This window comes from Castor canadensis, chromosome 8 (assembly GCF_047511655.1).
Source record: "Castor canadensis chromosome 8, mCasCan1.hap1v2, whole genome shotgun sequence".
Taxonomy (NCBI): Eukaryota; Metazoa; Chordata; class Mammalia; order Rodentia; family Castoridae; genus Castor; species Castor canadensis.
The window spans coordinates 86,787,573-86,814,246 of NC_133393.1; the positions used below are offsets into that span (position 1 = coordinate 86,787,573).

General features: G+C 51.5%; 1 protein-coding gene across 2 annotated transcripts; it reads left to right on the forward strand.

The window, feature by feature from the left end:
• Nucleotides 1-1,539: 1,539 nt before the first annotated feature.
• Nucleotides 1,540-26,104, forward strand: Asic1 (acid sensing ion channel subunit 1). Of its 2 annotated transcripts, XM_074083347.1 has the most exons (12): nucleotides 1,540-2,220; nucleotides 3,043-3,420; nucleotides 4,023-4,218; nucleotides 21,224-21,374; nucleotides 22,002-22,129; nucleotides 22,406-22,556; nucleotides 22,843-22,899; nucleotides 23,344-23,497; nucleotides 23,959-24,050; nucleotides 24,530-24,609; nucleotides 24,684-24,788; nucleotides 24,934-26,104. In XM_074083347.1, exons 2-12 carry the CDS (start codon nucleotides 3,059-3,061, stop codon nucleotides 25,036-25,038), a joined length of 1,581 nt encoding a protein of 526 aa, XP_073939448.1. In that variant the 5' UTR covers nucleotides 1,540-2,220; nucleotides 3,043-3,058; the 3' UTR covers nucleotides 25,039-26,104. The 2 variants fall into 2 exon arrangements, with proteins under 2 accessions (XP_073939448.1, XP_073939449.1); XM_074083348.1 differs by lacking the exons at nucleotides 1,540-2,220; nucleotides 3,043-3,420; nucleotides 4,023-4,218 and adding an exon at nucleotides 17,801-18,616.
• The last annotated feature ends 570 nt before the right edge of the window (nucleotides 26,105-26,674 follow it).

Genomic DNA, 26,674 nt, shown 5'->3' on the forward strand with positions numbered 1-26,674 from the left:
CTTATAGATGAGGAAACTGAGGCTCAAAGAGGTCAAGGGATCTGCCCACACTAATGAATGGCAGACCAGGTCTGGGAGCTGAGATCGCCTGATTCATGCCTTTTATCATCCCCCAGACTCCTCCTGAGGCTGCTCATTGGCCTCAATCAGTCCTTGCCTGCCTCCACCTCACCTCATCACCTTCCTTCCACCCCCGCTGCTCCCTCGGTAACATCTCAGGTGATTGAAGCAATTTGCAGATATTAGAAGAGGCTCGTTGTGTCAGTCAGCCTGGGAGAGTGGGAAGGTGGGGAGAATTACAGATGCTCCAAGATGGTCCTCCCCTCCCCCTGAGGACATTTGGGATTCAAGAATCATACTAGGTCTAATGCTTCCTCAGGTCGGTGTTTGGGACCCTCCCAAGTGAATTCCCACTCCAAATGCCCCTTTGAGTGCAGTCTAAGTATTTGGGTGAGTGCTGCCACCCAGTGGCTGCCCAGAGACATGGCAGTCCGTCAGCACTGCCTGGTGCTGCTGGACAGCTCCCCAGTCCAAGACTTGAATGGAAGATCCCTTTCTTTTGGCTGCTTGTAGTACCCAGGACCCTAGTGAATGGATCCCATACGCCCTCTACGGACCTCCAGATTCCTTCAACTGCCTCCAACCCCTCACAACTTTTCATTCAACTTCCTTCCACTATGCCATCCCCTCCTTGTTACCGGCTCCTTTCTTCCAACTTAAAAGCCAGAATCATGTCCTAGAGACAAGCTTCTCACCCTCCTTTACTCAGAGCTGCATCAGCCTGTAAGTGGAGCAAAGGAGCCGCTAGAGATAGAATTCTGATCCCCACATCCCCCTCCTCCTCATCTGACACCATCAGACCTCAACAGCCTCAGTGCTAAGAGCCCCTAATGAGCATCAGCAAATTAACAACTTCCCCTTGATTGCTCCTTCTCTGTTAATTGGATAGGGAGGGCCCCCCAAGGCCTCTCAGAAAGGAGAGGGAGGGAGGAAAGGAGAGAGGTGAGAACTACAAGAGCAGCCCCCACCAGTGTCCAGACTTCTCTATTCCTGAGCATCTCTCCCTTTTCCCACCCTTCCTCATCCTGCACCCCTTTATTCCTTCTCCCCTTTCCTTATGTCTGAATTACCTTGACTTTTGGCTATTTCTCCTTCCTTTTTTTCTGCTCCTGCTTTAGAGAGTTGGCAGTGAGGGGCTTCAAATATGCCCCCCCCCCAGGGAAGCTGAGTGATATAGGAATGGGGTCTGAGTAGCCACGGTTGTGTTTGTTTACACATGTGCATGTGTGTATGTGTCATATGTATGTGGGGGCAGGGATATGAACAGGTGTGTCAGCCAGTGAGTGTTTGTCTTGTGGGTCAGGTCTCTAAGATGTGTGGGCGTTTGTGATGTGTGTGTATGGCTGTGAGTGGCATGGTGTGACTCTGCTCTGTATGTGTCCATCTCCACACAGGCAAGTGCTTAAATCAGTCAAGTGTAACTCGGGGCGTGTGTGTGTGTATGTGTGTGTGTATGCACTTGTGCGTGTGCCACCAGAGGAAGCAGTAGCAAGAGGCAGAAGCATCGATCCGAAGGAGACAGTGCGGGGAGGGGGACGCTGGGGGCAGACACCCTCCTTCCTGCGCGCACACACGCGCGCGCGCGCACACACACACACACACACACACACACACACATAGTCACACACACAAGCCATAGGGCCTCGCAGGCAGAGAGACGGCTCCGGGACTGGAGGGAGGCAGAGCTGCCGAGAGCGGCCGGGAGAAGGGGGAGAGCCAGCGGGGGGAGCCCTCGGTTCCGCTCCCCGGGCCGGGGGGCCCCGCGCGCACACCAGCCCAGAGACACCCTCGCAGACACTCGTAGGCGCGCACGCGCACCCTCTCTCCTCCTCCTCCCCTCCCGCCGCCTCCCGGCCGGACGATGGATCCCTGCAGATCCCGGGGCTGAGAGCACCGCGCACCGCGCACCGCGCACCGCGCCGAGCCCGGGGCGGACCGAGCCGAAGCGAGCTAGCGACCGAGCGCGCGCGGGCGAGCGGACAGATCTGAGCCAAGCCCGGCCGGGCGGGCCGCTCCCTGCAGGGCTCTGCGCGGCGTGCTGCGGCGGCCGCGGGCTCCGGCTTTGGGCCATGAGCCCCTCCGCGGCTCGGCGCTGAGCCCACGAACGGCCCCGCGCCCTAGGACCTGCTGCCGGCCGCCGGCTTCCTGAAGCCCCCTCAGGTGGGTTTCCGATTCCACCGCTTTTGGCCGCGGGGCTTCCCAGCTCCCCGAAGCCGTGACTCTCCTCCCCTCTAGCTTTCCCCAGCTGCTGGGGCGACTCGGTAGCTAGGGAGGGGGGCGGGGGCCGAACTGGGGATCTGACTGCGACGAGAAGCTGGACGGGGGGTGGGGGGTGCGTTTTGGGCGGGGACAACTGTCTGTCATAGGGAACCGCGCCCCCCCACCACACATCCACCTCAGGCAGGCTGCCACCACACACACACACACACACACACACACACAGCCTGCGCCTATGTGAAAACTGGAGACACCGCAGGTGAGGACCCAAGCTAGTCCCCTCCCCAGTTGTACCCACCTCCCTGGGGATTTTCTGGCCCAGGTTTAGCTGCTGGGGTGAGATCCCAGTCCTGGGGATACCCTTGATGAGGGTTCAGACAATCTGGGGGAGTTTTATCTCCACCATAGGGTAGACATTCCTGTCCCAGAGTGACCCTACATCTGGAGAGAACTCCTGTGCCTGCCTGTGTAAGCATGGGGACTTCCTTCCTTCAGCGATTATATCTGGGGTCTCCCCTGACCTGGGAAGCTTTTCTGACAAAGCATTCTCTTGGCCTGAGCCGACCCCTGAGCCTCTGTATTTGGAGAAGCCCTGTCCAGAATGTGTCTCTAGGCCATCAACCTCTGGGCTTGCACACCAGGGAAGTCTGCCTCCAAAGCAGAGACCTCTGCAGATAGGGATTCTGGATGGACACAGTTGGAGTGCCCTATGTACTCCCATCCCAGGACAATGACATACTCTTGTGTCTCCCCTCCTCCTCCTAGGATCCCCTGGGCAAGGATGGAACTGAAGGCTGAGGAGGAAGAGGTGGGTGGCGTCCAGCCAGTAAGCATCCAGGCTTTCGCCAGCAGCTCCACACTGCATGGCCTGGCCCACATCTTTTCCTACGAGCGGCTGTCTCTGAAGCGGGCCCTGTGGGCCCTTTGCTTCCTGGGCTCGCTGGCCGTGCTGCTGTGTGTGTGCACCGAGCGCGTGCAGTACTACTTCCACTACCATCACGTCACCAAGCTCGACGAAGTGGCTGCCTCCCAGCTCACCTTCCCTGCCGTCACTCTGTGCAACCTCAATGAATTCCGATTTAGCCAAGTCTCCAAGAATGACCTGTACCATGCTGGAGAGCTACTGGCTCTGCTTAACAACAGGTGGGCAGCTCCCACCTACCCCTCAGCCCAGCTCACTGGAGCACCAGTCAGGATACTTGCCTCCTTACCACATCAAGAGCCAGACAACTCTGCTCTCTAGCCCTCCCCACAGACCTTCCACTCACCATAGAGGAGTTGGGGTACTGCTGAGCATCCAGTGAAGGGCACCCAATCCCCGACCCTAGCATAGTCCCAAACAGCTCTACCCCCACCCAGCCTGAGCTGTGATACATGGGCACCCTCTCTGGAGTGACCTTGCCCTCCCTTCCTGCTACTATGTTCTGATCTCCTCACTTGAGGGATGGGACACGCCACCTTTAAAGGTTAGAAACTATGTTATAAAAGGCATAGCTCCTGCCTTACTTATGCTTTCTCTCACCCTTGTGCTGAGATGCCCAGCCCCCTGGGCAGCCACTACAGACCCTTCTGTCTCCTCAGACACCATGTGGCAGGTCCTCTGGACATGCCCAGCTCTCCTCCTTCCTTGCCTATCAATGACTAGACCTGATCCTCAGGACTGGCTGCTTCCCCCGTCCCCCGCAAGTATTATGTGGGCTCTGGTGGTCATGCTGATCCGTGTGCCACTCACCCCTGGGCTCCAGGTATGAGATACCAGACACTCAGATGGCTGATGAAAAGCAGCTGGAGATATTGCAGGACAAAGCCAACTTCCGCAGCTTCAAGCCCAAGCCCTTCAATATGCGTGAGTTCTATGATCGAGCAGGGCACGACATCCGAGATATGCTGCTCTCCTGCCACTTCCGAGGAGAGGTCTGCAGTGCTGAAGACTTCAAGGTGGTGAGTGAGTGCCCTGGTGTGTGTGTGGTGGTGTTAGACTGGCCCCCAAAGGAAGAAGAGACAGGGGGCAGGCCAGACCTCTCATGGTGCTTGCTGCTTGGGGAGAGGAAGTTGTTTATCCTGGGGTTTGCTTCTGGCCGGAGGGAACTTTGCTTAGCATATGGCACATTTGTAGTGTGTGAGGACCTGAGCCTCAGCCTTGCATCCATGATGGCAGGGAAGAGAGCCTACAGTGTACCACACATCTTACAGGCACACATGTGACCTGGCATGGTGGTCCAATCTTCAATCTGGGTCACAGGTGTCAGAGTTGGGATTGGTGGTGGGTAAGCTACAGCCTTGTTACTCAGAGGAAGTCTGTTGCCTGGGAGCTTAAAAGAAATGCAGGACTTTGCACCCCACTTCCTAGACCTACTGAATCAGAATCTGGATTCTGATAAGATCCAAGATCTGAGGGTGAAGGCTAGGGGTGTGGCTCAAGTGGTAAAGCACTTGCCTACCAAGCACAAGGCCCTGAGTTAAAACTCCAGTACTGCCCCCCCAAAAGATCTCGAGTGATATGAGTACATATTAAAGTTTGAGGAGCACCGTGAAGCATGGGAAGTAGGAAACATCCTGTTAGATAGCCAGACGTGTGGCACTTCCTTGTAATCCTAATACTCAGGAGGCTAAGGCAGTGGGACCGTGAATATGAGGCCAGCCTGGGCTACAGGGTTGTGACCCTGTCTCAAAAAAAAGGCTGAACAGGTCTCTATGGCATCCCTACCACATACACACACTTGTGTACACACACACTCTGTCTGGTTAGATTCCCCCTTGCCAGCAAGAGTCACAGAGCCAAGATCAGAGGTGCTCAGGATGTACTGAACTGGAGGCTCCCTTTGCTTCTGAAAATTACCCCCCCCACTGGCACTGTACCCCACAGATGTGGCTGCCTTAGGTTAGCATCATAGGTGCTGGGGAACTGACTTTGGTTTCTAATGTGCTAGGTTGTCTTGGACAAGTCACACAGATTCTTTAAAGTTAAGAACCACAACAGAGCTGGTTGTGGTGTTGTGGTTCACAACTGTAATCCCTGCACTAGGGTGGGGAGTTTGAGGTAGGAGTATTGTGAGTTTGAGGTCAGCCTGGGCTACATAGGGAAACACACACACACACACACACACACACACACACACACACACACACACACAAACACACAGAGGCTGGAAAGAGACCAAAGGACCTGGAACCATATGTGAAATACAATAACCACAAATGGGAAGGAGATGCTTATAACTCTTCAGAATACTTGCTTGGCTCTCTGAATCTCCCCCCTTTTTTTTGTGGTACTGGGGTTTGAACTCAGGGCCTACACCTTGAGCCACTCTACCAGCCCTTTTTTGTGATGGGTTTTTTTGAGATAGGGTCTTGCAAACTGTTTGCCTGGGGTTGTCTTCAATCCTCCTGATCTCTGCCACTTAGGTAGCTAGGATTACAGGAGTGAGCCACCGAAGCCCAGTTTCTCTGAATCCCTTTGACAAATAACCATATTATCTCTACTTTACAAATACACAGACTGAGACACAGAGAGGTAGACTAATTTGCCCCAGCTCACTGGCTGGTTAATGACAGTTTCAGCATTAGAACTCAAGTTCCAATGCATTGTGCTCTTTTTTTTTTTTTTTTTGGATGAGACTGAGGTTTGAATTCAGGGTTTCATTCTTGCAAAGTGCTCTATTGCTTGAGCCATACCTCCAGCCCATTTTGGTCTGGTTATTTTGGAAATGGGGTCTTACGAACTATTTGCCTGGGCTGACCTCGCACCACAATCCTCCTGATTTCAGCCTGTAGCTAGAATTACGGGCATGAGCCACTGTGGCTCCTAGTTCAGTGTGCTCTTTTCATTAGTATTGCTGACTCAGGAATTCCTGTGTCCACTTTCACTCCTGACATTGCTCTTTTAACATCCAGGATCCCATGAACCCCTGCTCTCAGGTCTACTGCCAATTCTCCACTCTCAGAGTCTTCCTTTTCTCTCAGTCCATTTTCTCCCCCACTTGCTCGCTTCCTCCTAGCATTAGGGGAGCATGAACTGCGTTTGTTTGTGTAGAAAGGTTACAGCCATGCCAGGCTTAATGTTTATGGTTTAAGACCTCCCAATCTTTTTAAGTCCTGCTTTGCAGACCAGTTTCACGGCCCTTTGTCAATCCTACTGGACAAAGTTTGCATGACCACACTCCTTGCTGAGCCACATTGACAGGGAGCTTAGCCTAGATGCAAGAATCATTTCCCTCTCTCTTTTTCACTTTCACTACAGGAAAGCCCTGAATTCCCCAGAATTAGAGTTCCCACACTCATAAACTATGTTCCCAAGAGAAGTAGAACTGTAGGTAAAGGTAGAGGTGCAAGCCAGAGTTTTCCCCTCTCCCAAACACCCAACACACAAGCAGAAGAGACCACCAGGAAAGAGAGAAAAACCTATTGGTTTGGGCAGTTTATAGTGCTGGATGCAGGAGGGAGTGCTTGGTTCAACCTGAGAAGGTGCTAAGTATAAAGTAAGTCCACAGAAAGTGTTCAATTGAGCCTCCATTTGTCCATCATGTCTAAAAAGACTCCAAATGGTGATGCTAATACATGTTTGGGTCACAATAATAGGGATACTGAAATGTGATTGGTCCATGTTTCTGAGGGGACAATTCTAAGCTGCCAGATGGAGATATGATTGGTTCACAGAGTTCTGCAGCAATCTTGGTGGGGGTACAGACACACAAGTTAGCATCCTGCAGGCCCAATGGTGGTGCTTCTTCATTCTTGGGGAGATTAGAGTTTTTCTGTTTCTCAGCCATGTCAAGGACCTGATCCTGAATCTGGCTGCAGGGTTGACCCCACTGCCAGCCCCTTTCCATGTTAAGAGCCATACCACTTTTCCCTGTAGGGGTATTCCTGCACCAATGGGAGTTCTGAATATCTGTCTCATGTCTTCTTGGTGGAAAAGGACCTTGTGGGTTTCTGAGGACTCACACAACCTTTGCCTGGTGCTCCACCTTCTCCTCTCTTTCATCTCAAAATTAACATTTGCTTCACTGTCCTCTCATTTTCTGTTAGGCCCAGAGGTTTGTTGGGGCTGTGGATCTAGCCACTAGTCAAATGTGGCAGAAACATGTTTGTAGTGTCAGGGCTTAGGAAAGTCCAACTTGACATCTTCTGCAATCTGAAGAACAAAGGGTCTCTTCCTTCTTTCCATCTTTCCTTTCTCTCCCTCCCTTACTTCCCTCCCTCACTTTCTTCTTTCCTTCCTTTTTTTGACAAGGCTACCCAGCCCAGGCTGACTTCAAACTCATTATCCTCATGCCTCAGTCTCTCAAATGCTGGAATTACATACATGTGCCAACACACCCAGCCAGCAGGAGCAGAGGGTCTTAACTGAGGCTTCAAGTCTTTGCTCAAAGTGTTAGCAAAACATGGTGTTCAGGGGCACATGTGGACTCTTGTGTGGATGTTCCAAGGGCACCTCTCATCTAAACAATAAGAACCCTGTTCCAAGAGGCATAGGAACCCTGTTCAGGGAGGCATAAGAAAGGGTCTGCTCCAGTCCCCAAAGACCCCATCTCCCCTGACAAGGATCTTCATTAACAGGCATTCTCCAGATGTGCTTCTGAATCCAACCGAACCATAGGGAACAGATTGGTGGTCAGAGAGTGTTAGGCCAGGGTCCATCTTCCCAGGTGTGAAGTCAGCTTGGGATAGTGTGGAGGTAAATGTGGAGATTCTGAGCTAAATCTGGAAGATAGTGGTTTGTAAATCTTTTGGGACTGAAGGGGCAGTGGAGGGGAGTATCCCCATTTGGGTAAGCCTCAGTAACTCCCTCCTGAGCTACCAAAAGAACAATGAAAGCCCAACCACAAGGCCCCCTCTTTCCTGGCTACCTCCTTTCCTTCCCAGTGGGGTGCTAGGTTACCAGGGCAACAGGGTCTGAGGCTCCTCTTTCCTGTCCCACCTTAAGGCCAGGGTAGGCGGGGCAGGGGTTCTGTGGAGGGGGGCTGGGGGCGCAGCTGTCTGCTGGTGTCTGGGTGAGGGCTGGAGAGTGAGCACAGTTGCAGCTGGTGCCAGCCTCCAGCTGCACCTTATCTGTCCCTGGCAGTGGGAGCAGTGATGTGGCTGGAATGCTGAGCAGCACCAAGGAGAGGGGGCTAGCAGATGGCTGCCCAGTCTGCCCTCTGTACCCACCTCCAGCTGAGACCTGGAGCTTTTGCCTGGAGGAGAGAGAAGCAGGAATTAGTGTCTAGACCCTGGAAGAGAAGGAAGAGGAGGGCAGACAGGGAAATTCTGGGGCCAGGGTGTGGTAGGGATAATAATCTCTCTCAAGAAGGGTAGAATTGGGGAACCCACAGGATTCCCCAGAACCCTGTGTTGGAGACAGGAATCGCCCACTAGAGAGGTGGAGTGAAGAGGGCTGTCTTGAAGGTTCTGGAGGAGGACAGGAATTTTCCAGAACACCTAGGGTGAGGAGATGCTAACTAACATGAGAGGCATTGTGGGTGAGTGATTCTGGAACCCAGATGTATGGAGAGAGGTCATCTTAATGCAATCAGAGCCCAGGGATGGCAGGGCCCAGGGCTCTGTCCCTTCACTGATACCTCTTCCCCCTACCCCATTCCACAGAAGCACAGAACAAGAGTCCTTTGGGATAGCTTGACTTCGTTACCTGGACCTGTTTCCTCCAGCTAGGAAGGGAGCGTAGGAGCTTGCAGAGGTGAAAAGCAGCTGTCTAGATTGCCATGCAGGGAGGAAGAAGGGTCCAGGACAGTTTTCCTAGGGTTGAGTGCGGAGGGGAAGCAGGCACAGTTTGCAGAGTGTTAGAAGAGGCTCAAGTGGGGCTGGGGGCGTGGCGCAAGTAAATGAGTACCTGTTTAGAGGAGGCTCAAGTAGAGGAGAGGCTCCATGCACCCTAGGGGTTCATGGGTAACATGTCCACCTACCTTGCCCTTCCTTTTTCACCCTTCTCCCTAGGAAATGGCAGAACTGAGCTGGGGAGTCTGGAGAGGAGTTGGGTGGAACCAGTTCCAGGAATCCAAGGTTCCTGGGCTGGTGTCTCCGTCTCTGTCTCTCTGACTCTCTGTCTGCCTCTCTCTCCTCTCTCCTCCACAGATAGACCTAAAAGTCATTTGGGCAACTTAGTTTCTACTCTCATCCCCCCTCCCCCTTCCCCACCCCAGCCAGTTCTCCCAGACTGCTATCAGCTAAGAGGCTACTCTAAGCTAATTGATCTTCTGGCTGTTGCCTAAAGTAATAGGGAATTGATGTAAGTAACTAAGTGCCTCTGGGGGCAGAGCTGGAAGTGGAGGGCGGAGAGGAGGAGCGCTCCCTCCATGTCCATCCAGCAGCCAATGGACAACTCACTCAGAGGTGTGCCCCCTGCTCCCCCAGTGTGTCCCAGAGGCAGAGAGAAGACCTGCAGAGAGGTTGGGCACCTTCTGTTGTGGGTGGCAGTTGCTTCTATGGGTGCTTCCACTTTGCAGAAAGCAATGGAATTCCCAGGGGATGACGAGAGAGACTGAAGATTAGGAATGAGGAGCTGAGATTAAGCTAGTATCAAGCTGCATGGAACTCATTGTCCTATCAGACAGAACCACTTCTAAGTGCCAGGGGCTGGAGTGTGGCTGTGAAAAGCAGACTCTACCCTTGCCCTCAGGGAACTTAGAGACATTCAGGTGGGATCCTCCCACCTGGCAACTGCAAAATGCCAGTGTTATAGAATGCACCAGTGTCTCCCCAGCAGATGAAGCAGCCAGTCATCTCCAGCAAGGGCCATTTTCCTGTCTTTGTCCAGGCACAGGCTTTCCCTCATTTGATTGTCTGATTTGGAGCTCCAGAAGCCCCTACCCTTTGGATGAGAACCACCCAATCAGGACCATTGGTGGGCATTGGGTGGGGGATGAGCAGAACAAGGAAGGAGGAGGGGATTGGTACCTGACTGGGTTGGAGGATAGGGCTGGGAATCAGGGCAGAGTTCTACCTGATTCCATTTCTCAGCTTCTAGACCCAATGTCCTGTGAAGAGAGAGGGTTCTGGAGGGGGTTGTTAATGGGTTCTTTGTCAAGAGGCAGCCCCTCTTTCAGTCTCTGGAAGAAAGAGCCTCTGGGGCACTTTGGCCAAGCACGTGCTAGCCTAAGTGCACAATGGATGTGCTTCTCCAACTTACCTGGACACAGACAGGCATAGGACATCTTCCTCATGGGATATTTAAAAATGAACATGAAGCTACTGTGTTCCCTTAAGAAACTCTAAGAACAGAGACTGCCATCCCAGTCTCTCCAAGGCCACTTCAGAGGGAAAGGAAGGGCCTTTCCCTTACAGATCTGAGATCTGTGTGTTCTCATCCACCCCTCTCATCTGCAGGCTCTCAATGTGGCTGACAGTCCTCCGGCCTAGGAGGTTGGGCTTTGCTGCTTAGTGTTGTGTGTCTCTAATTGGTGTGTAGCATCAGCGTGCCAGGCTAAGAACATCCCTAGGGAAAGACTGCTGCAGTGGCCTTGACCATGGACAGCAGCCAATTCAGCCGTCTCATAATATACTCATGGCATGTGTGTCCCTAGGGAACAAACACACATGTGCACCTCCATGTGCAAGCTGGGGAAGAGCATGGGTGCAGGGTGTGAAATGGATCTAGGTGAACATGCATGGGGCACATGCAGCTCCTGGAATGTGGCTGTGGGACAGAGCTTTTGTGTGGACAAAGCTACAGGATCATCTCTTTCAGCTTTGCTTTGAAATTTTCAAATTCCATTTACTTTCACTTACGTGGGCCTCATAATTCTAGAAAGTAGGTGAGGAAACTGAGGTTCATAGGTATTATGTGACTTGTCTAAGGTCACACAGCCAGTAAATGACAAAGAAGGGCCCTGACCTCAGATTTTTTAAGTCCGGGTCTCTGTGTGTGGCTTCAGGAACAGAGTGTATGTGGTGGGCCAGGCTGCTCCCGGCACCCCAAATGCATGTGCTCTGTGGAGAAGCAAGAAGGGAAAGAAAGAGTGCAGAGGAGAAGACCCTAGGAATCCCACCCCTGGTTGAGCATGCCAAGTTTTTTAACTCCTTTGCCTTTTTATTGCATAATCTGGCCATGTCCCAACCTTGGATGACCCCACCACTGGCTTTCCCCAGGGGACACCAGAGGAGCCAAACTCTAGGAGAAGAAGACACACACCAAGGCAGTGTGGTATTGCATTGTGCTCATGATCATCATCCTCATCTGGGCCTGCAGTGCTGCTTGGCAACCCCACTGTGTTGTCCTGGTCAACTTGCTCTCCCCAGTCATGACTGCAAACTTCTCCACTCTTCCCAAATAGCTGCCTTTCCTGGCTTCTCTCTCACTCTCAGCAGACGACCTTGCTTCCCACTTCACTGAGAAAATAGAAGCCTCAGATAAGATCTCCTTCCTCCTCTGGGTACCAGCACCTAGAAGGGAACATCCATCTTATCTAAGCTAAAATCTCAACCTACCCTTGCCATCTGATTCCCTTCTGCCTTTTCAGGAATTTTATTCTACTGATTCCGCCTCTCCCTCCTCTACAGGCAGTCTCTCCTCCTCAAGTGGAGTGGTCCCATCAACACTAATACATACTTAAGATGCTTCCATTTAAAATACATACCTAAGCCAGGTGCTGTGCTGTACCTGTAGACCCAGCTACTTGAGAGGCTGAGACAGGATAATCATTTGAGCACAGGAGTTTGAAGCTAGCCTAGGCAACACAGTGACACTCCATCCCAAATAAATAAATAAATAAAACAGCTACTTTTTTTTATTATTATTCATATGTGCATACAAGGCTTGGGTCATTCCTCCCCCCTGCCCCCACCCCCTCCCTTACCCCCCATTCCACCCCCTCCCTCTCCCCCCCACCCCCTCAATACCCAGCAGAAATTATTTTGCCCTTATTTCTAATTTTGTTGTAGAGAAAGTATAAGCAATAATAGGAAGGAAGAAGAGTTTTTGCTGGTTGAGATAAGGATAGCTATACAGGGAGTTGACTCATATTAATTTCCTGTGCGTGGGTGTTACCTTCTAGGTTAATTCTTTTTGATCTCACCTTTTCTCTAGTTCCTGGTCCCCTTTTCCTATTGGCCTCAGTTGCTTTTAAGGTATCTGCTTTAGTTTCTCTGCGTTAAGGGCAACAAATGCTAGCTAATTTTTTAGGTGTCTTACCTATCCTCACCCCTCCCTTGTGTGCTCTTGCTTTTATCATGTGCTCATAGTCCAATCCCCTTGTTGTGTTTGCCCTTGATCTAATGTCCACATATGAGGGAGAACATACGATATTTGGTCTTTTGGGCCAGGCTAACCTCACTCAGAATGATGTTCTGCAATTCCATCCATTTACCAGCGAATGATAACATTTCGTTCTTCTTCATGGCTGCATAAAATTCCATTGTGTATAGATACCACATTTTCTTAATCCATTCGTCAGTGGTGGGACATCTTGGCTAAAACAGCTACTATTCGTTGAGTGTTTACTATGAATCAGGCTCTGGGCTAAGATAAAAATCAAAACACATAATAATCTGTCAACTTCACAGCCCCTTCAGCTCCCACACTATCTGTCTGCCTCCCTTCATGAAGCTCTTAAAAGTGACATGTACAGTTCACAGTCCCCATTTCCTTACCTCCAATTTACTCTCTGATCCACTTCAGGCTGTCTTTCCCTCCTCATCTCACCACTCCTTTTAAATGGCTCTAGCTAAGTGCACTAGTGACCTTCATGTTGCCAAATCCAGCACTGATGTGTTACCCTTGATCTTCAATAGCATTCAAAACAGTTGACCCCCCACACACACCTCCTGTTTGAACTACTCCCTTTTCTGATCACTAACTCCTGGCTTGCCTCCTATGTCTAGCCACTCTTCTGTCTGTCAGTTCATTCTCTTCTTTTTGGCCATTAAATACTGTCTCTACTCAAGGCTCAGTCCTAAGTTTTGTTCTTCTTTTAAATCATAAGGGTACAATGTAACAGCACAGCTTGAAGAATTTTTACATTGGTATATCTTACAATGTAATATCTGTATATTCATTGGTATGTATTTATATTGATAGAAAACGTTTCCAGCACTCCAAAAAGTTCCTTCAGGCCCTTTCCTAGACAAATCTACCCCTGCCCAGGGCCTGCCAGTGTTTTATCAATATAAATAAGTTTCAGCATAGATAAGTTTCTTGAACTTTCTAGAGTATATGTATCCTCCACCTAATATCTATTCTTTTTCTTTTTTTCCAGCACTGGGTTTGACGTCAGGGTCTCATGCATGCTAGGCAGGCGCTGTACCACTTGAGCCACTCCACCAGCCCCAATACCTATTATTTTATGTCTGTCTGCTTTTGCTCATGATTTTGCCTTTGAGATTTTGTCATGTTGTCATGCGTAGCAGTAGTTAGTTATTTTTCAGTGCTGTGTAGTATCTCATTGTAGGAATATACTACAACTTATTTACCCACTCTACTGTTGCTAGACATTTGAGTTGTGGCCAGTGTCTAGCTATTATAAATGAAGTTACTGTGAACATTCTCGTTCATGTTTGTTGATTGACATATGCACTCATCTCTCTTGACTATCTAACTGGGAGCTATGGTTATGTCAGAAGGTAGTATTCTATTTAGCTTTAGTGGATACTGCCAAACCAGGCCTTTTCTTTCTTTTTTTTTAAACTTTATATTCTATTCTTGGGCAATCTCATCTTCACTCATGACTTTAATTACATTTACACACTGACAACTGCCAAATTTATGTCTCAGGCCAGCTCTCTCCTAGCGTCAGCCCCAATGGCCAATTTTCCACTTAACATCTCTACTTGGATATCCTCGAGCCTCCTCAGAACCAACATGTGCAAAATCAAACTCTTCCTCTCACCTCTCAAGTGTTTTGCCTGTGTGCTTGATCTAGGGAGCCACCCACCATTCATCCAGTGAGGCAAACCAGAAATCCTCCTTCACACTAGTTGCTTCACCTCCCTTGCTAGAAACTACCAAGTCTTACAAGATCTGCCAGCTTTGCCTCCCAACATCTCCACTGTTCCACACCATTCCACTACTCCTCATCCCACCCAGACCACTGCAGTGGCTTCCTTACAAGCCTTCTGGCAGCCTCTATAGCTCCTCCACTCTGCAGCCAGAGTGTTTTTCAAAACACAGCTTTGATTGCTTGACATCCTTCCACAGGAGGGTCTTCCATTGTTGTTGGACCAAAATCTTTATCTTCAAATCCCTGAGTAGTCTGGACCCTGCCTGCCTTCATCTACCTTTCTTTTTCTTTTCTTTTTTTTTTTTTTTTTTTTGGTGATACTGGAGTTTGAAGTCAGGGTCTCATGCTTGATAGGCAGGTGCTCACCACTTGAGCCACACCTCTTGCCTTCATCTACCTTTCCAGCTACAGCTGCCTCTTCTCAGCTTTCCCCTTTCAGAACCTTTGCACACACTCTGTTCTCTTTCTGAGAACAGGTGCACTCACACCTGCCTCTTTGGGTTGTGCAAGGATCCCATATCAGTTGAAAACCACCAAACATTGCACAAATGCGAGGGGAGCTGGAATTCAGAAAGAGACACAAAGAAAGTCAAAACCACTCAGTTGCCACACCCAACTGAAAAGAAGCACTGATGGGGAGTGACAGGAGAAATGAGCACATCCTTGAGGAGGGCTCAGAATTGAGCGTGGCTCTGTGTTTTGGTGTGCTTGATCACTTTCCCAGAGCCCCCCTGCAGTCTGTATATACACCTTGGCACAATTTTCACCTCTCCAATACTGGAAAACTATGGATCTGTCCACTTGAATGAGATGAAAGTGAGGATATAGGGGATGAAGGAGGAAGTGCCTGTGTGTGTGTGTGAGTGTGTGTATGTGCGTGTGTGTGTGTGTGTGTGTGTGTGTGTGTGTGTGTGTAGGTATGTGTGTATGTTTATGTAGAGGATGCAACAGAGGTAGAGGTCTTGGTGTTGTGGGGAGAGAACTTGCTCTTCTTTGAAGCTGCTCTGTGTCTTCATAGTTTTCCTTCTGGTGGGGACTCCAAGCTGGAAGTTCCTGCCTTTGTTTCCTCCTTCTGGGAGTCCAGTCTACATCCATTTTCAGTACGTCCAGAGGGGGAACAATGCCCTCTAGTGGGCAAGAAATGTATGGGCAGCTGCAGCCTCCCTAGCCCAAGCCTCAACCTTGGCCAGCTCCCCACAACCCCAGTATGGAACTTGCCTCTTAAACACTTCCTGAGGAGGTGCAGCACAGGAGGACGCTGCCCTCTGAAAGCTGAGATCTGGAGGCAGAAAACAGAAAAGCAACCATGAATTCAAATGGTAGATGCCTGAGGACAACGGCTAACGATGGTGGGTCTCTCTTGACCTCTGCAGTGATCTATCTCTGGTTGCCCTGGTGTTCTTGGTCTTTCTCACTTCCTCTTCCTCTGTGTGGTCTCCAGATCCTGATTTTTTTACTCTCACAGGCTCTGCCCTCAAGGAGCTACTGGTCACTCCTCACACCTGAAGGGCCTCCAGCAGAAATGGACTCTTTGGTCTATTCCATGGGTGGGCACTATGCCCTGTGGAGTCAAGGAAGACTTCACAGAGGAGGTAGCATGAGAATAGGGTCTTCAAAACTAAGCCACTTGTTGTAGCTTGTGCTAGTAGTTCCAGATGCTTGGCAGGAGGATAGCTTGAGCCCAAGAGTTCGGAGCCAGTCTGGGCAATGTATTGAGACCCTGCCCCTTAGAAAAGACAAGAAAAATAGCAGGACCCTCTAGATGGAGTCCAGGGACAACATGGAACTGCAGTGAACCTACTATGTTTAAGAAGGACCACGATGGCTGGATGCTTAGCTAGGGTGGAAGGGCTTTGTAGGTCTACCTGGAGGAGTGAATTTTACCAGGAGGCACTGGGGTTTGAGAGAAGGTCTTTAAGCAGGAGAATGAACAGAAACATATGGTGTGGACTAAAGGCAGGGAGATACTGCAGGGAGGTGGGGAGTCAGGGAGACCAGCTGTAGTTCAGGAAAAAGAGTTTAAGACCCATCTGAGGACAGTGGTGTAAGGTTGGAGAGGTACCAGACCTCAAAGCTCCCCTTCTGGGACTTTTGTGTCCCTGGCAGCAAAGCTGAAGCCAAAGGTTTCACAACAGTCAGTTCTCCTAGAATCTGGCACTCATCTTGCATCCCAACACACTCCAGGGTCTCTCATGCAAATGGGGAGGTTGGAAAGGGTATAGCCCAAGAGGTAGGTGGCTAAGGAATAGGAAGGCCCAGGTAGAATTGTCCATCCCCCAATGTCCCTCCTCTGGCCCTGCACAGGATGGGTTAATCTGCCATCCTCCCTTCCTCCCTCCTTCCCCTCCCATAGGTCACCTTCTTGGCCCTGGAGACTTGGCTGGTGGCTCAAGTTCCTCAACCAGTGGCCCTGGGTAATCAGAGCACACAGAAGGGTCAGGAGTTTGGGGGCAGGGAATATTACACTGGGGACAGAGAGCATCTCAGAAACTGAGGGACTAGGGGTATGCACGGCTGAGGGTTTGGGGGGAACCCCAGGTTGGTGCCCAACACTCTCTCCCTGACCCAGGACCTCTTTGTATTGATTACAATTTCTTCCACCCACTGGAGAATTCTTCAAACTCCTCTTCTGAACTGTGTGTGGAGGTGGGGGAGCAAGCTGGAATGGGTAGTGGTGATCTGTCAGCAAGCTTTTCAGCTGCAAGAGACAAGGTCCCTCCCCTAGTGCCGGGAACTGGCCAGAAATGAGTCTGTGGTCAGAGAGAGACCTCTGCTAATGGAACCTGGGCTGTCCCACAAGCCACAAAAGGGGGTGGGGGAGGGAAGAGATCTAAGAGCAGTCAGTACGGGGGAGGGATGCTGACCTGAGGTAGCTGACATGAGGTCAAGGGAGAAAGGGGTCAGAGGCTAGTTGGAAGGAACTTGGGGGTGAAGGGAGGGATTGTAGGGAAATTGAGGGTTCAGGGAGCAACTGAAAGTAAATTAGGGTCAGGACAGTGATTGGAAGGGAACTGAGGATCAAAGGCATAATAAAAGGTGAGCAGGGGTCTAAGGGAGGATTGGAAGAATTGGGGGCCAATAAAATAGTTAGGGGAACTTACAGGTCAAGGGGAATTAGAAAGGAATGAGAGGTCTGAGAGGCCCTACAGAGTGTGAGGGTCTTGGTTGTCCTATAGGAACACCTGGACCAGATGAGATAAGGGAGAGGGTCGGAATTTGGTGGGGAAACTGAGGGACATGCTGAGGAACAGCCTGGAGGCTGAGAGAGCATGCATTGCCTGTTATCTTGGAGGAGAGGCGGGACTATCGCCAGCTGAGGTCATCCAGGCAGTGGGAGCAAACGCCCCACCTCACCTGGATCGGGGTTACCAGAAGTCCCAAGCCCTAGACTTTTCCAAGGTTTCCACTTTGTCTTAAGCTCTCTGTGTGCTGCTGGAACCAGTGACAGGAAGGGGCTCCAACTCCCCTCCCCTCCAGCAGCCTCTTTCCCACTGCCATCAATTATTCATCAGCGCAGACGCCCGCCCTCCCTGCAGGGCAGGCTGGTCTTTCTCTCCACACCCCGCCCTAGTTCAGCCACACTGCCACAGAGACTCTGGTAAGGACGGACAGCCAACCGGGCAGTGGAGACCTGGCTGAAGGACTGGGTGGCCTGCCCTGTAGGACCCTACTTGAGAACACATCTCCTACCCCTCCCGCACCTTCCTCCTTCCTCCTGCCAATCCCCTGGTTTCAGGAAGCCCCCGGAGAAGATGCCCATCCAGATCTTCTGCTCTGTGTCATTCTCTTCTGGAGAGGAGGCCCCAAAGCCTGTGGGAGATGTTTGGGGTCCTCACCAGCAGCAGCATCAGGACAACTCTGAATCAGAAGAGGAGGAAGAAGAGAAGGAGAAGGAAGTGTCAAGGAAGGACGCCAAAGAGGGGGACTTACCTGTGGACTTGGTGGCCTTTGCCAATAGCTGCACCCTACATGGCGCCAGCCATGTCTTTGTGGAAGGGGGTCCAGGGCCAAAGCAGGCTCTGTGGGCAGTGGCCTTTATCCTAGCACTGGGTGCCTTCCTGTGCCAGGTAGGGGACCGTGTTGCCTATTACCTCAGCTACCCGCATGTGACTCTGCTAGATGAAGTGGCCACCACGGAGCTGGCCTTCCCAGCAGTCACCCTCTGCAACACCAACGCTGTGCGGCTGTCCCAACTCAGCTACCCTGACTTGCTCTACCTGGCCCCTATGCTGGGACTGGATGAGAGTGATGATCCTGGGGTGCCCCTTGCTCCTCCTGGGCCAGAGGCTTTTTCTGGGGAACCCTTTAATCTGCATCGTTTCTACAATCGCTCCTGCCACCGGCTGGAGGACATGCTGCTCTATTGCTCCTACTGCGGGGGGCCCTGTGGCCCTCACAACTTCTCAGTGGTGAGTGGGGCCCATGCCTAGCACAGCACCCCAAGAGTGTCTGCCATGGCTCTCCCTGACCATCACCTCCTGGGGCTGGGGCTGATGATTGGACCGCACCTGCGCCTGGACCAGCATTCACCCAGGGGTCCAGGGTCTGGAACTGGATTGATATTCCCAGATCCATGCCAGTACTTCTCTTCCTGTTAGAAACTTGAAATACTTCTTGCCTACTTGGTAATTAGCTGCTGCCTGGAGGCCTCTGGTGTCTTCCTGAATATCCTCCAGCCTCAGATGAGGCCTTTCCACAGACCTCCTCATGGCCCAGGAGGGCCCCAGGACCTTACTCTAGGAGGTCAGCCTTTGATCTGTTGTTGCATGACTATGCTTGTGCCTGGCCAGTTGTTAACTATTTGACTATCACCCTTAGAGTAATGGTGGGGCAAGAGCCAACTGATCCCTGGAGGTGCAGAAGGGGATGGTAGGGAAGTAGTGGAGGGGGGGAGACAGCCCCTACCTCCACTCCCCATCTCTTGTCAGCAACTTCCACATTCATTCCATCCTCACATGGTCTCCTGTGCTCTTTCCTTCAGGAGCCTATCATCTAACAGCTGTGTGTGTGTGTGTGTGTGTGTGTGTGTGTGTGTGTGTGTGTCTGCCTGCCTATCTGTTTCTGTCTGTTTGTAGGTGAATACAAGTCTCCTCTAAATCAAACTGCCTCCTCCCAGCTCTGACTAAGTGACAGGGACCTTCTTCCCAGAGGAAGTTCTCTTTGAGAGAGTCACCTTTCCTCTTGGCCTTCTTCCTCCCTGGAATTCTCTGCTTCCCTGCTGAGGGACCACATGCCACCCCACTAGCTCCCCAGTTCAGCTTCCAGTTCTGTCTGTTTTGACAGCCCCTCCAAGTTGCAGATGCCTGGCTTTGCCTCCCTATAACCCCCATTATGTAGTGCCCACTTCCTCCTTAGTGTAGGAACAGGTGGGTATCATTTCAGTCCATCTCACGGTTCATGGATGACTGCAGACATACAGGGACCTGGGCCTTAGGGAAGCCAGGAGATACAGGACCATGGTACAAAAGGCAACTTGTCTTCCTTCCACCAGAGGGTAGAGCAGACACTTTTCACATTGAAACCAGCAGATGGCAGCAGGGATACACTGCTCAGTCAATCCAGTGCTCTGAGTCCTGGGCAAAGCTGGGACTCAACCAGCTGGACTCACTCACATCCCAAGATGGAGGGTAGGCCAGAGTGTGTGTCTTGCCTGGGGCCTGTGACTGCATGCCACAAGACCTAATAGTGGGGCTGAAGAAATATGGAGCCCTCAAAGTTCTCCCTGAATCTCTGAATTTACATACAAAATCTGGGAGTGTTCTCAAATTTAATTTTCCCTTCTTAAGGGGATTGGAGAATGCTGTACTAGGAAGAAGGAAGGGACAAAAACTATTTCCTAGTAACCACCACTGGCCTGCTGCCCCAATCTGGCCTGACAATCTTGTCTCTCTCCTCTGGGCTGTGTCTGAACTCACCTTAGGACTCATTTTGTCACCATCCCGCAGTAGTAAAAGCACAACCATTCCATTTATGAGAACATTCAGAGAGGTGGTGGGGAAAAGGCCACTGAGAATTGGTTCACTCTTTTCTCCATAGCAGTGTAATCGAGGCTGTGTAAGGGCTGTGCTGGGACATGGTTGAGGGGAGAAGACTAGGGGACCACCCCTGTGGCCAAGATTTCTTCTGAGGCCCTCAGAACTCTGCCAGAGCATTGCCAATGTACAATGCCTTGTTGCTCAGTCCTCAGTGCTGAGAAAAGAAGTGCTGTGCCTGGGTAAGCACAGTGCTTGGCATGGCAACTGAGACTACTGTCAGGTTCTAGTGATAATGGGGCAATGATGGACATAAGGGGCTGATAGCTGGAGGAAACCAAAAAGCTCAGGTCTGAGAGGCTTAGGTTTGGGAGCAGGTCTTATAGAGAGCAGTATTTCTAATGCCTGGGGCAGGGGTGATATCCAGAAGAGAAGATCTATTTCAGAAGGACTCAGAGGTCTGGCAGTGATAGGATCTTGGTGATGGAGGTGCATATGTTAGGGTCCTGGCAAGAAAAAGATTGCCACTTGATAGTTCAATTGAAAAGACCTTAACAAAGGGACTGTTTACAGAACTATGGGCAGGATTAAGGAAACCAATAAGGAGAGCTGAGGCAGCTAGCAATAGTGGAAATTGTTATCACTTGTAGGCTGAAGACGCACAAAGGGAGCCCTCCTGGCAGGATTTATAGTCATGGAGGATCTAAGCAACAGCCAGCATTACAGAGAGCGGGGGTGAAGAAGTATCAGTACCCCAATCTCTCTCTCCTCCTGCCTTCCCTTACTTGTGGGTCCCATTGGCCAAACCCAGCCAGAAGCCCATCTGGATGATAAAAGAGCTCAGGCCATGTACCCTACGAAGGTTGACTTTCCAGGGCACATGGCAGGACAAAGAAGGGTAGAGAATAGGTGAGGGATGGGAACTAACAGAGAACAGGATATACTGGAAGAATCATTCCTGAAGGATGGTGTGATTCCAGCAGCTAGGTGGGGGCAGACAGTGCTGGAAGGACTCTCAGACTCTCTACTCTGCCCCTCCATCAGGTCTTCACACGGTATGGAAAGTGCTACACATTCAACTCAGGCAGAGATGGACGGCCTCGGCTGAAGACTATGAAGGGCGGGACTGGCAATGGGCTAGAGATCATGCTGGACATCCAGCAGGATGAGTACCTGCCTGTATGGGGGGAGACTGGTACGTACCCCACTCAGGGCCCCTTCCCATGGTTCCTGGCCTCTGCCTCCACTAGGGCTCCATTATGTGACCTGAGACAGGACTCAGGCTCCTCCCTTTCCCTCCCAGGATCTCACCATCTCTATCTCTGACTTTACCTGACTTCCACACTCACATTTCCCTGCCCACCCCTCCCTCCCTGCCAGCTCGGTTACTCTCCAAGGTAACCAGTCATCCTCTTCCATCAGCAGCCGCCACTCACTCTATAAATAACTCCCTCTCTTCTTGGGCTGCCTGCCTGTCTGGTCCCAGGGGGCCTTGGGGCAGAGAGAGATGGGGAAAAAGGAGAAAGGGAGGAGAAATGGAGAGTGTCTAAGATAGTGACACTCTGAGAGAAAGAATTTGAAATACCAAGACACAGAGCAGACACCAGGTAAGAAAAGAAGTGTATAGGATGCGGGGGTCATTGGAGCAGCATGGAGCTGGTAAATTCAGGAGGCTAGTGGTGGACTAGGATTCCATGGATAGCCTTCTCACCAAATCCCAGTGGATGCTGTGTTCATCCCCAGGAGAGGTCGGATGCCCCCAGCTCTGAAGGGGATTAGGGACTCAGAAGCCCTCCCAACCTACAAACCCTCATTCCCATAGATGAGACGTCCTTTGAAGCAGGCATCAAAGTACAGATCCACAGTCAGGATGAACCTCCTTTCATCGACCAGCTGGGCTTTGGCGTGGCACCAGGCTTCCAAACCTTTGTGTCCTGCCAGGAGCAGCGGGTGAGAGGGCCATGGAAGGCTGCTCTTGGGGTGGGGTGTTGAGGGGTCAAGATGGACTGGTAGGTGACCAATAATGGGGGAACAAGTGAGGTAGGGGATAGATGGTAATTGGGCTAATCAGAAGCATAAATGATCTAAGGAACAAGAATATTCTGCAGAGGCTGCAGAGGGCAAGGGGGCAGTGCTCCTGAATGGTGCATCTTGTCAGAGAAGTCCATCAAGGTGACTTGGGGAGAAGTCCCCACACTCCCCCCAGCTCCCTGGCTCTCCCAGCAGCTCATCTACCTGCCCCCGCCCTGGGGCACCTGCAAAGCTGTTACCATGGACTCGGATTTCTTCGACTCCTACAGCATCACCGCCTGCCGCATTGACTGTGAGACCCGTTACTTGGTGGAGAACTGCAACTGCCGTATGGTGCACATGCCAGGTCAGACCCCGAGGCTCCAAGCACAATTCTGGCTTACACTGCCCCTCACTTGCTTCCTACCCCAGTTCCATCTCGCCATTGTCTGACCTTGGTTCCTGCCTGTGCCCACAGGGATAAGTGGAAGAGTCTAAAAAGGGTGGATTATAGAGGTAGATCACTTCCAGGACAGATGGGGAGAGGATGGTCCTACTGTCTCATCCTCTCCCGGCTTCTGTCTTATGGCACCACTGCCATCAAGAGACCCCTTTAATCTCCATTCCGCATCACTGTCTTCTCTCCTCTCTAGGAGATGCCCCATACTGCACTCCAGAGCAGTACAAGGAATGTGCGGATCCTGCCCTGGGTGAGCAGCACTGGCCTGGGGCAGTCGCAGGAGGGAAGGAGTTGCTGCAGTCACACTCATAGGGTTTTAGACCAAGCTCCCAGAAGCTTCCAATAGCTGCTGCTAGACTGCGCCCTCACATGTATCTGACTTTAATGCTGAGAATAGCATCTTCAGAGGTTCTTATGAAAAATGAATGGGGGTCACCTGGGAGAGGCCTTCACCCTCTTTCATCAGCACCTCAGCTAGCTGATCCTCAGAGGCCCTGAGGGAATGAAATATAGGATTAAGAAATACCTTGGGAGACTGGGTGAGAATCAGCACAGGGTAGGCACAGGGCTGATGTGGTTCAGGAAAAGAGAAGGGGATCCAGAGTTCCTTTGGCCAGTGCCAGGATGTTCATGTTGGGAAAGTGTTGGCAGAAGGACACCACTCAACCAGCACCTCTCATCTTACTGAGCACAGACTTCCTGGTGGAGAAGGACCAGGAGTACTGTGTGTGTGAAATGCCCTGCAACCTGACCCGCTATGGCAAGGAGCTGTCCATGGTCAAGATCCCCAGCAAAGCCTCAGCCAAGTACCTAGCCAAGAAGTTCAACAAGTCTGAGCAGTACATAGGGTAAGGGTTCTACTGTGCATGGCAGAGCTCTTTGGCAGGGACTTGGAAGGTATGAGTGGGCTTTGATGAGGGGTGGACAGGCAAGGCAAAATTGAGATAACCTGGGGAATATTCAAGAGGCAACCGAAGAGTGTGGAGTGGGTATGGGGGAAGATAAAGCCAGAATAAGCAGTGGAACCCCTCTCCCCTTGCTCTTCCCTCCTCACTTTATCCTCTATCTGTCTCCATCCTCATTGCTGTAACTAGATCATCTCCCCACATGCCAGTATGCCCAGCATCTTTTCCTGTATGCCATTTCACTTAACCCTCACAACAACTCTAGAAGGCAAGCCTCACCATCAGCATCTCATTTTACGGATATGGAAACTGAGGTTCACAGAGGCTAACTTGCTAAGGTCACCTGGCTACTGAGAGGCAGAGATCTGACTTGAACCTAGTCTCCTCCCCCCACCCCTGTACAGGGAGAACATCCTGGTGCTGGACATTTTCTTCGAAGTCCTCAATTATGAGACCATTGAACAGAAGAAGGCCTATGAGATTGCAGGGCTCTTGGGTGAGCTTATGATGGCACCTGTCCCTTTCCATATCATGGGCATGGTGTGGCTCCCTACCACCCAAATCAGGGTGCTCACTCTGTCTCACTCCCAGGAGCCTTTTCCCAAACTCCACTGTGTGGCATGCAAAGTGGAAAAAAACAGGCCCCCTGTGGGCATGAGGGAGGAGTGGGGGTGGAGGTGGAGACTATTTCACATGCTCCTAAACCTGGCCCAGATACTAAAAGTGTTGGGGTATTTTGTAAACAATTCTTTTTTCCTCAATAATACATTTTCATTTTGGGAAAGTGGAAAGATGCAGAAAAGCATAGAGAAGAAAATACAAATACTGTCAGAATCTGGCTCTGCAATCCTTACAAAGGTTGCCAATCCCTCTGTGAACGTGCCTGGCCTGCCCCAGTCCCACTGATCCCAACCACCCCTATGGTGTCCTGAGCCTCCTGATCTCCCTGCCGCCTCACTCCCCTCTCCCCTGCAGGTGACATCGGGGGCCAAATGGGGCTATTCATTGGGGCCAGCATCCTCACCGTCCTGGAGCTCTTTGACTACGCCTATGAGGTAAGGGGGCGGGGGAGGGACGGGGCCAGAGAGGGGCGGGTTCCAGTCCGCCCACCCGCCCCGCCCCCTCCTAGGTAATTAAGCACAAGCTGTGCAGACGCGGGAAGTGCCAGAAGGAGGCAAAGAGAAGCAGCGCGGACAAGGGCGTGGCCCTCAGCCTGGACGATGTCAAAAGACACGTGAGGGCCCTCCAGCCCGTCCCTTCCTTCACCACCCTACGACCACCCCTTCTCCCCTGCACCTTCTCTCCTTTGCGTCCCCACCACCCCAGTGTGACCTGTGGTCCTTTCCGTAACCAGTCCCTGTCCTATGCCCTTTCCTTAGAACCCCTGCGAGAGCCTTCGGGGCCATCCGGCCGGGATGACGTATGCTGCCAACATCCTACCTCACCATCCGGCCCGAGGCACGTTTGAGGACTTTACCTGCTGAGCCCCTCAGGCCACTGTACCAAAGGCCTAGGTGGGGAGGGCGGGAGAGTAAGGGGCCCTCAGATGCCCCCCCACATCTGCCCTGGGGGCTCATCTGCACTCCTCGGCAGTCCTTTCCTCTTGTCTGTGTGAGGAAAGAGTCTTACCATAGAGTCCTCTCTCCCTGCCTCTACCCCATTATTTTAATTTTAACAAAACTAAACTAATCTGAAAAAAAAAAAACAGAGAGAGAATGGGGCAAGGGACCTCAGGCTGCTCCATGCTGCCTCCCCTAGCTCCCAGCCTGAATTCTGTCTGTCTGACTGTCTGTCATCTGAGTGTCCACCTACATTCTGCTGCCACCAGTCACCAAAGCCCCCTCCCAGTGAGGGGTGAAGGGAATCCCAGGGGTCTGGAATTTGGCCCCAAACCAGAGAATGTACCTTAAGGGGAGGGCTAGTGAGGGGGCTTCCCCAGCCTTAAGAGACCCTCTCAGTACAGTGGCTCCCCCCAAGCCCAAGTCTCCAGGCAGGAACTAAATCCTCATCTCACTCCCTCACACCATGTGGATTCTCTAGAGGGTGGGGGAGTCCCCTGAAGAAGTGGAGACAGAGACAAGATGTGGCCCTGGTGCTGTAGGCCACATCTTCTTAATACCTACAAGTTCACCCCACCCTAAAGCTGCTGGAGAGAAATCCCAAGAAGCAGCCCCCTCTATATCCCATAAAAGACCTGGCTGGTTATCTTCCAGCTCAGGGAGAGGGGCACTGGTGCCTGACCTCACTGGCTTCTCTCCCAGAGGCCCTGGCAGGGGGCCGCATCCATAAATTTTCTTATGGAACTCTCCCAAATCCTCTTCCCCAACTTCATTTGCTTCTTTCAACAACCTCATCTGCATTTTCTATTTCTATATGATACAAACTCTATATTGCTATATCTCTGTATATACTTTCCTCTAACCTTGTCTGTCTCCACCCCATCCCCTCTTGTCTCTAAGAGCCATCCTCCCACCCCAAGTTCCCCCTTCTGTGTTTCTTCCCCGTCCCTGGTCTCTGAATGCCTTCGCCTGTATAAAGAGTTGGATTCTCCCCTGGTGTCTGTACTGTGTACACACATCCCTTTGAGAAGCACAAGGAGACGACACGCGCATTGTAACCTTCGCACTGTCTCGGTGGCGACATAAAGGAAGCTGTGAATAACAAGCTCTGCCTCTTTCTGGCCTCACCCTCTCCCTTCAACCCGGGCACCCTCTGCCCTTCCTGCAGCCTTAACATTCCCTTCCTCTGCTCCAACTATCCCAATGCCCTTTGTCTGGCTGACTGTGGCCTCCTCAGGGACGGGGTTGCTACAGAGGTAGCCCCACCTAGGAGATGGAAAGCTGTGCTGGACACTAAACTAAGAGTGTTAAAAACAGAAGGGAGCCAGGGATTGGTGACTCCTGCAGCTGGGGCAGAAGGTGCCCACAGGCAGAAGTTGACATCCTCAGTCAGTGGCCTTTCCCTCCTTCTGGGTGCCCAGCCCCCCTTCCTCACCTGATGTCTAAGCCCACCATTCATATTTTCTGGTGAGGCAGGGTTTGGTCATAGGAGGAAAGAGGCAGACCTGGGGGGGGTGGTGGGAGTTGAAAGCTCTGCTGTTCTATCCCTCCCTACCTTAGT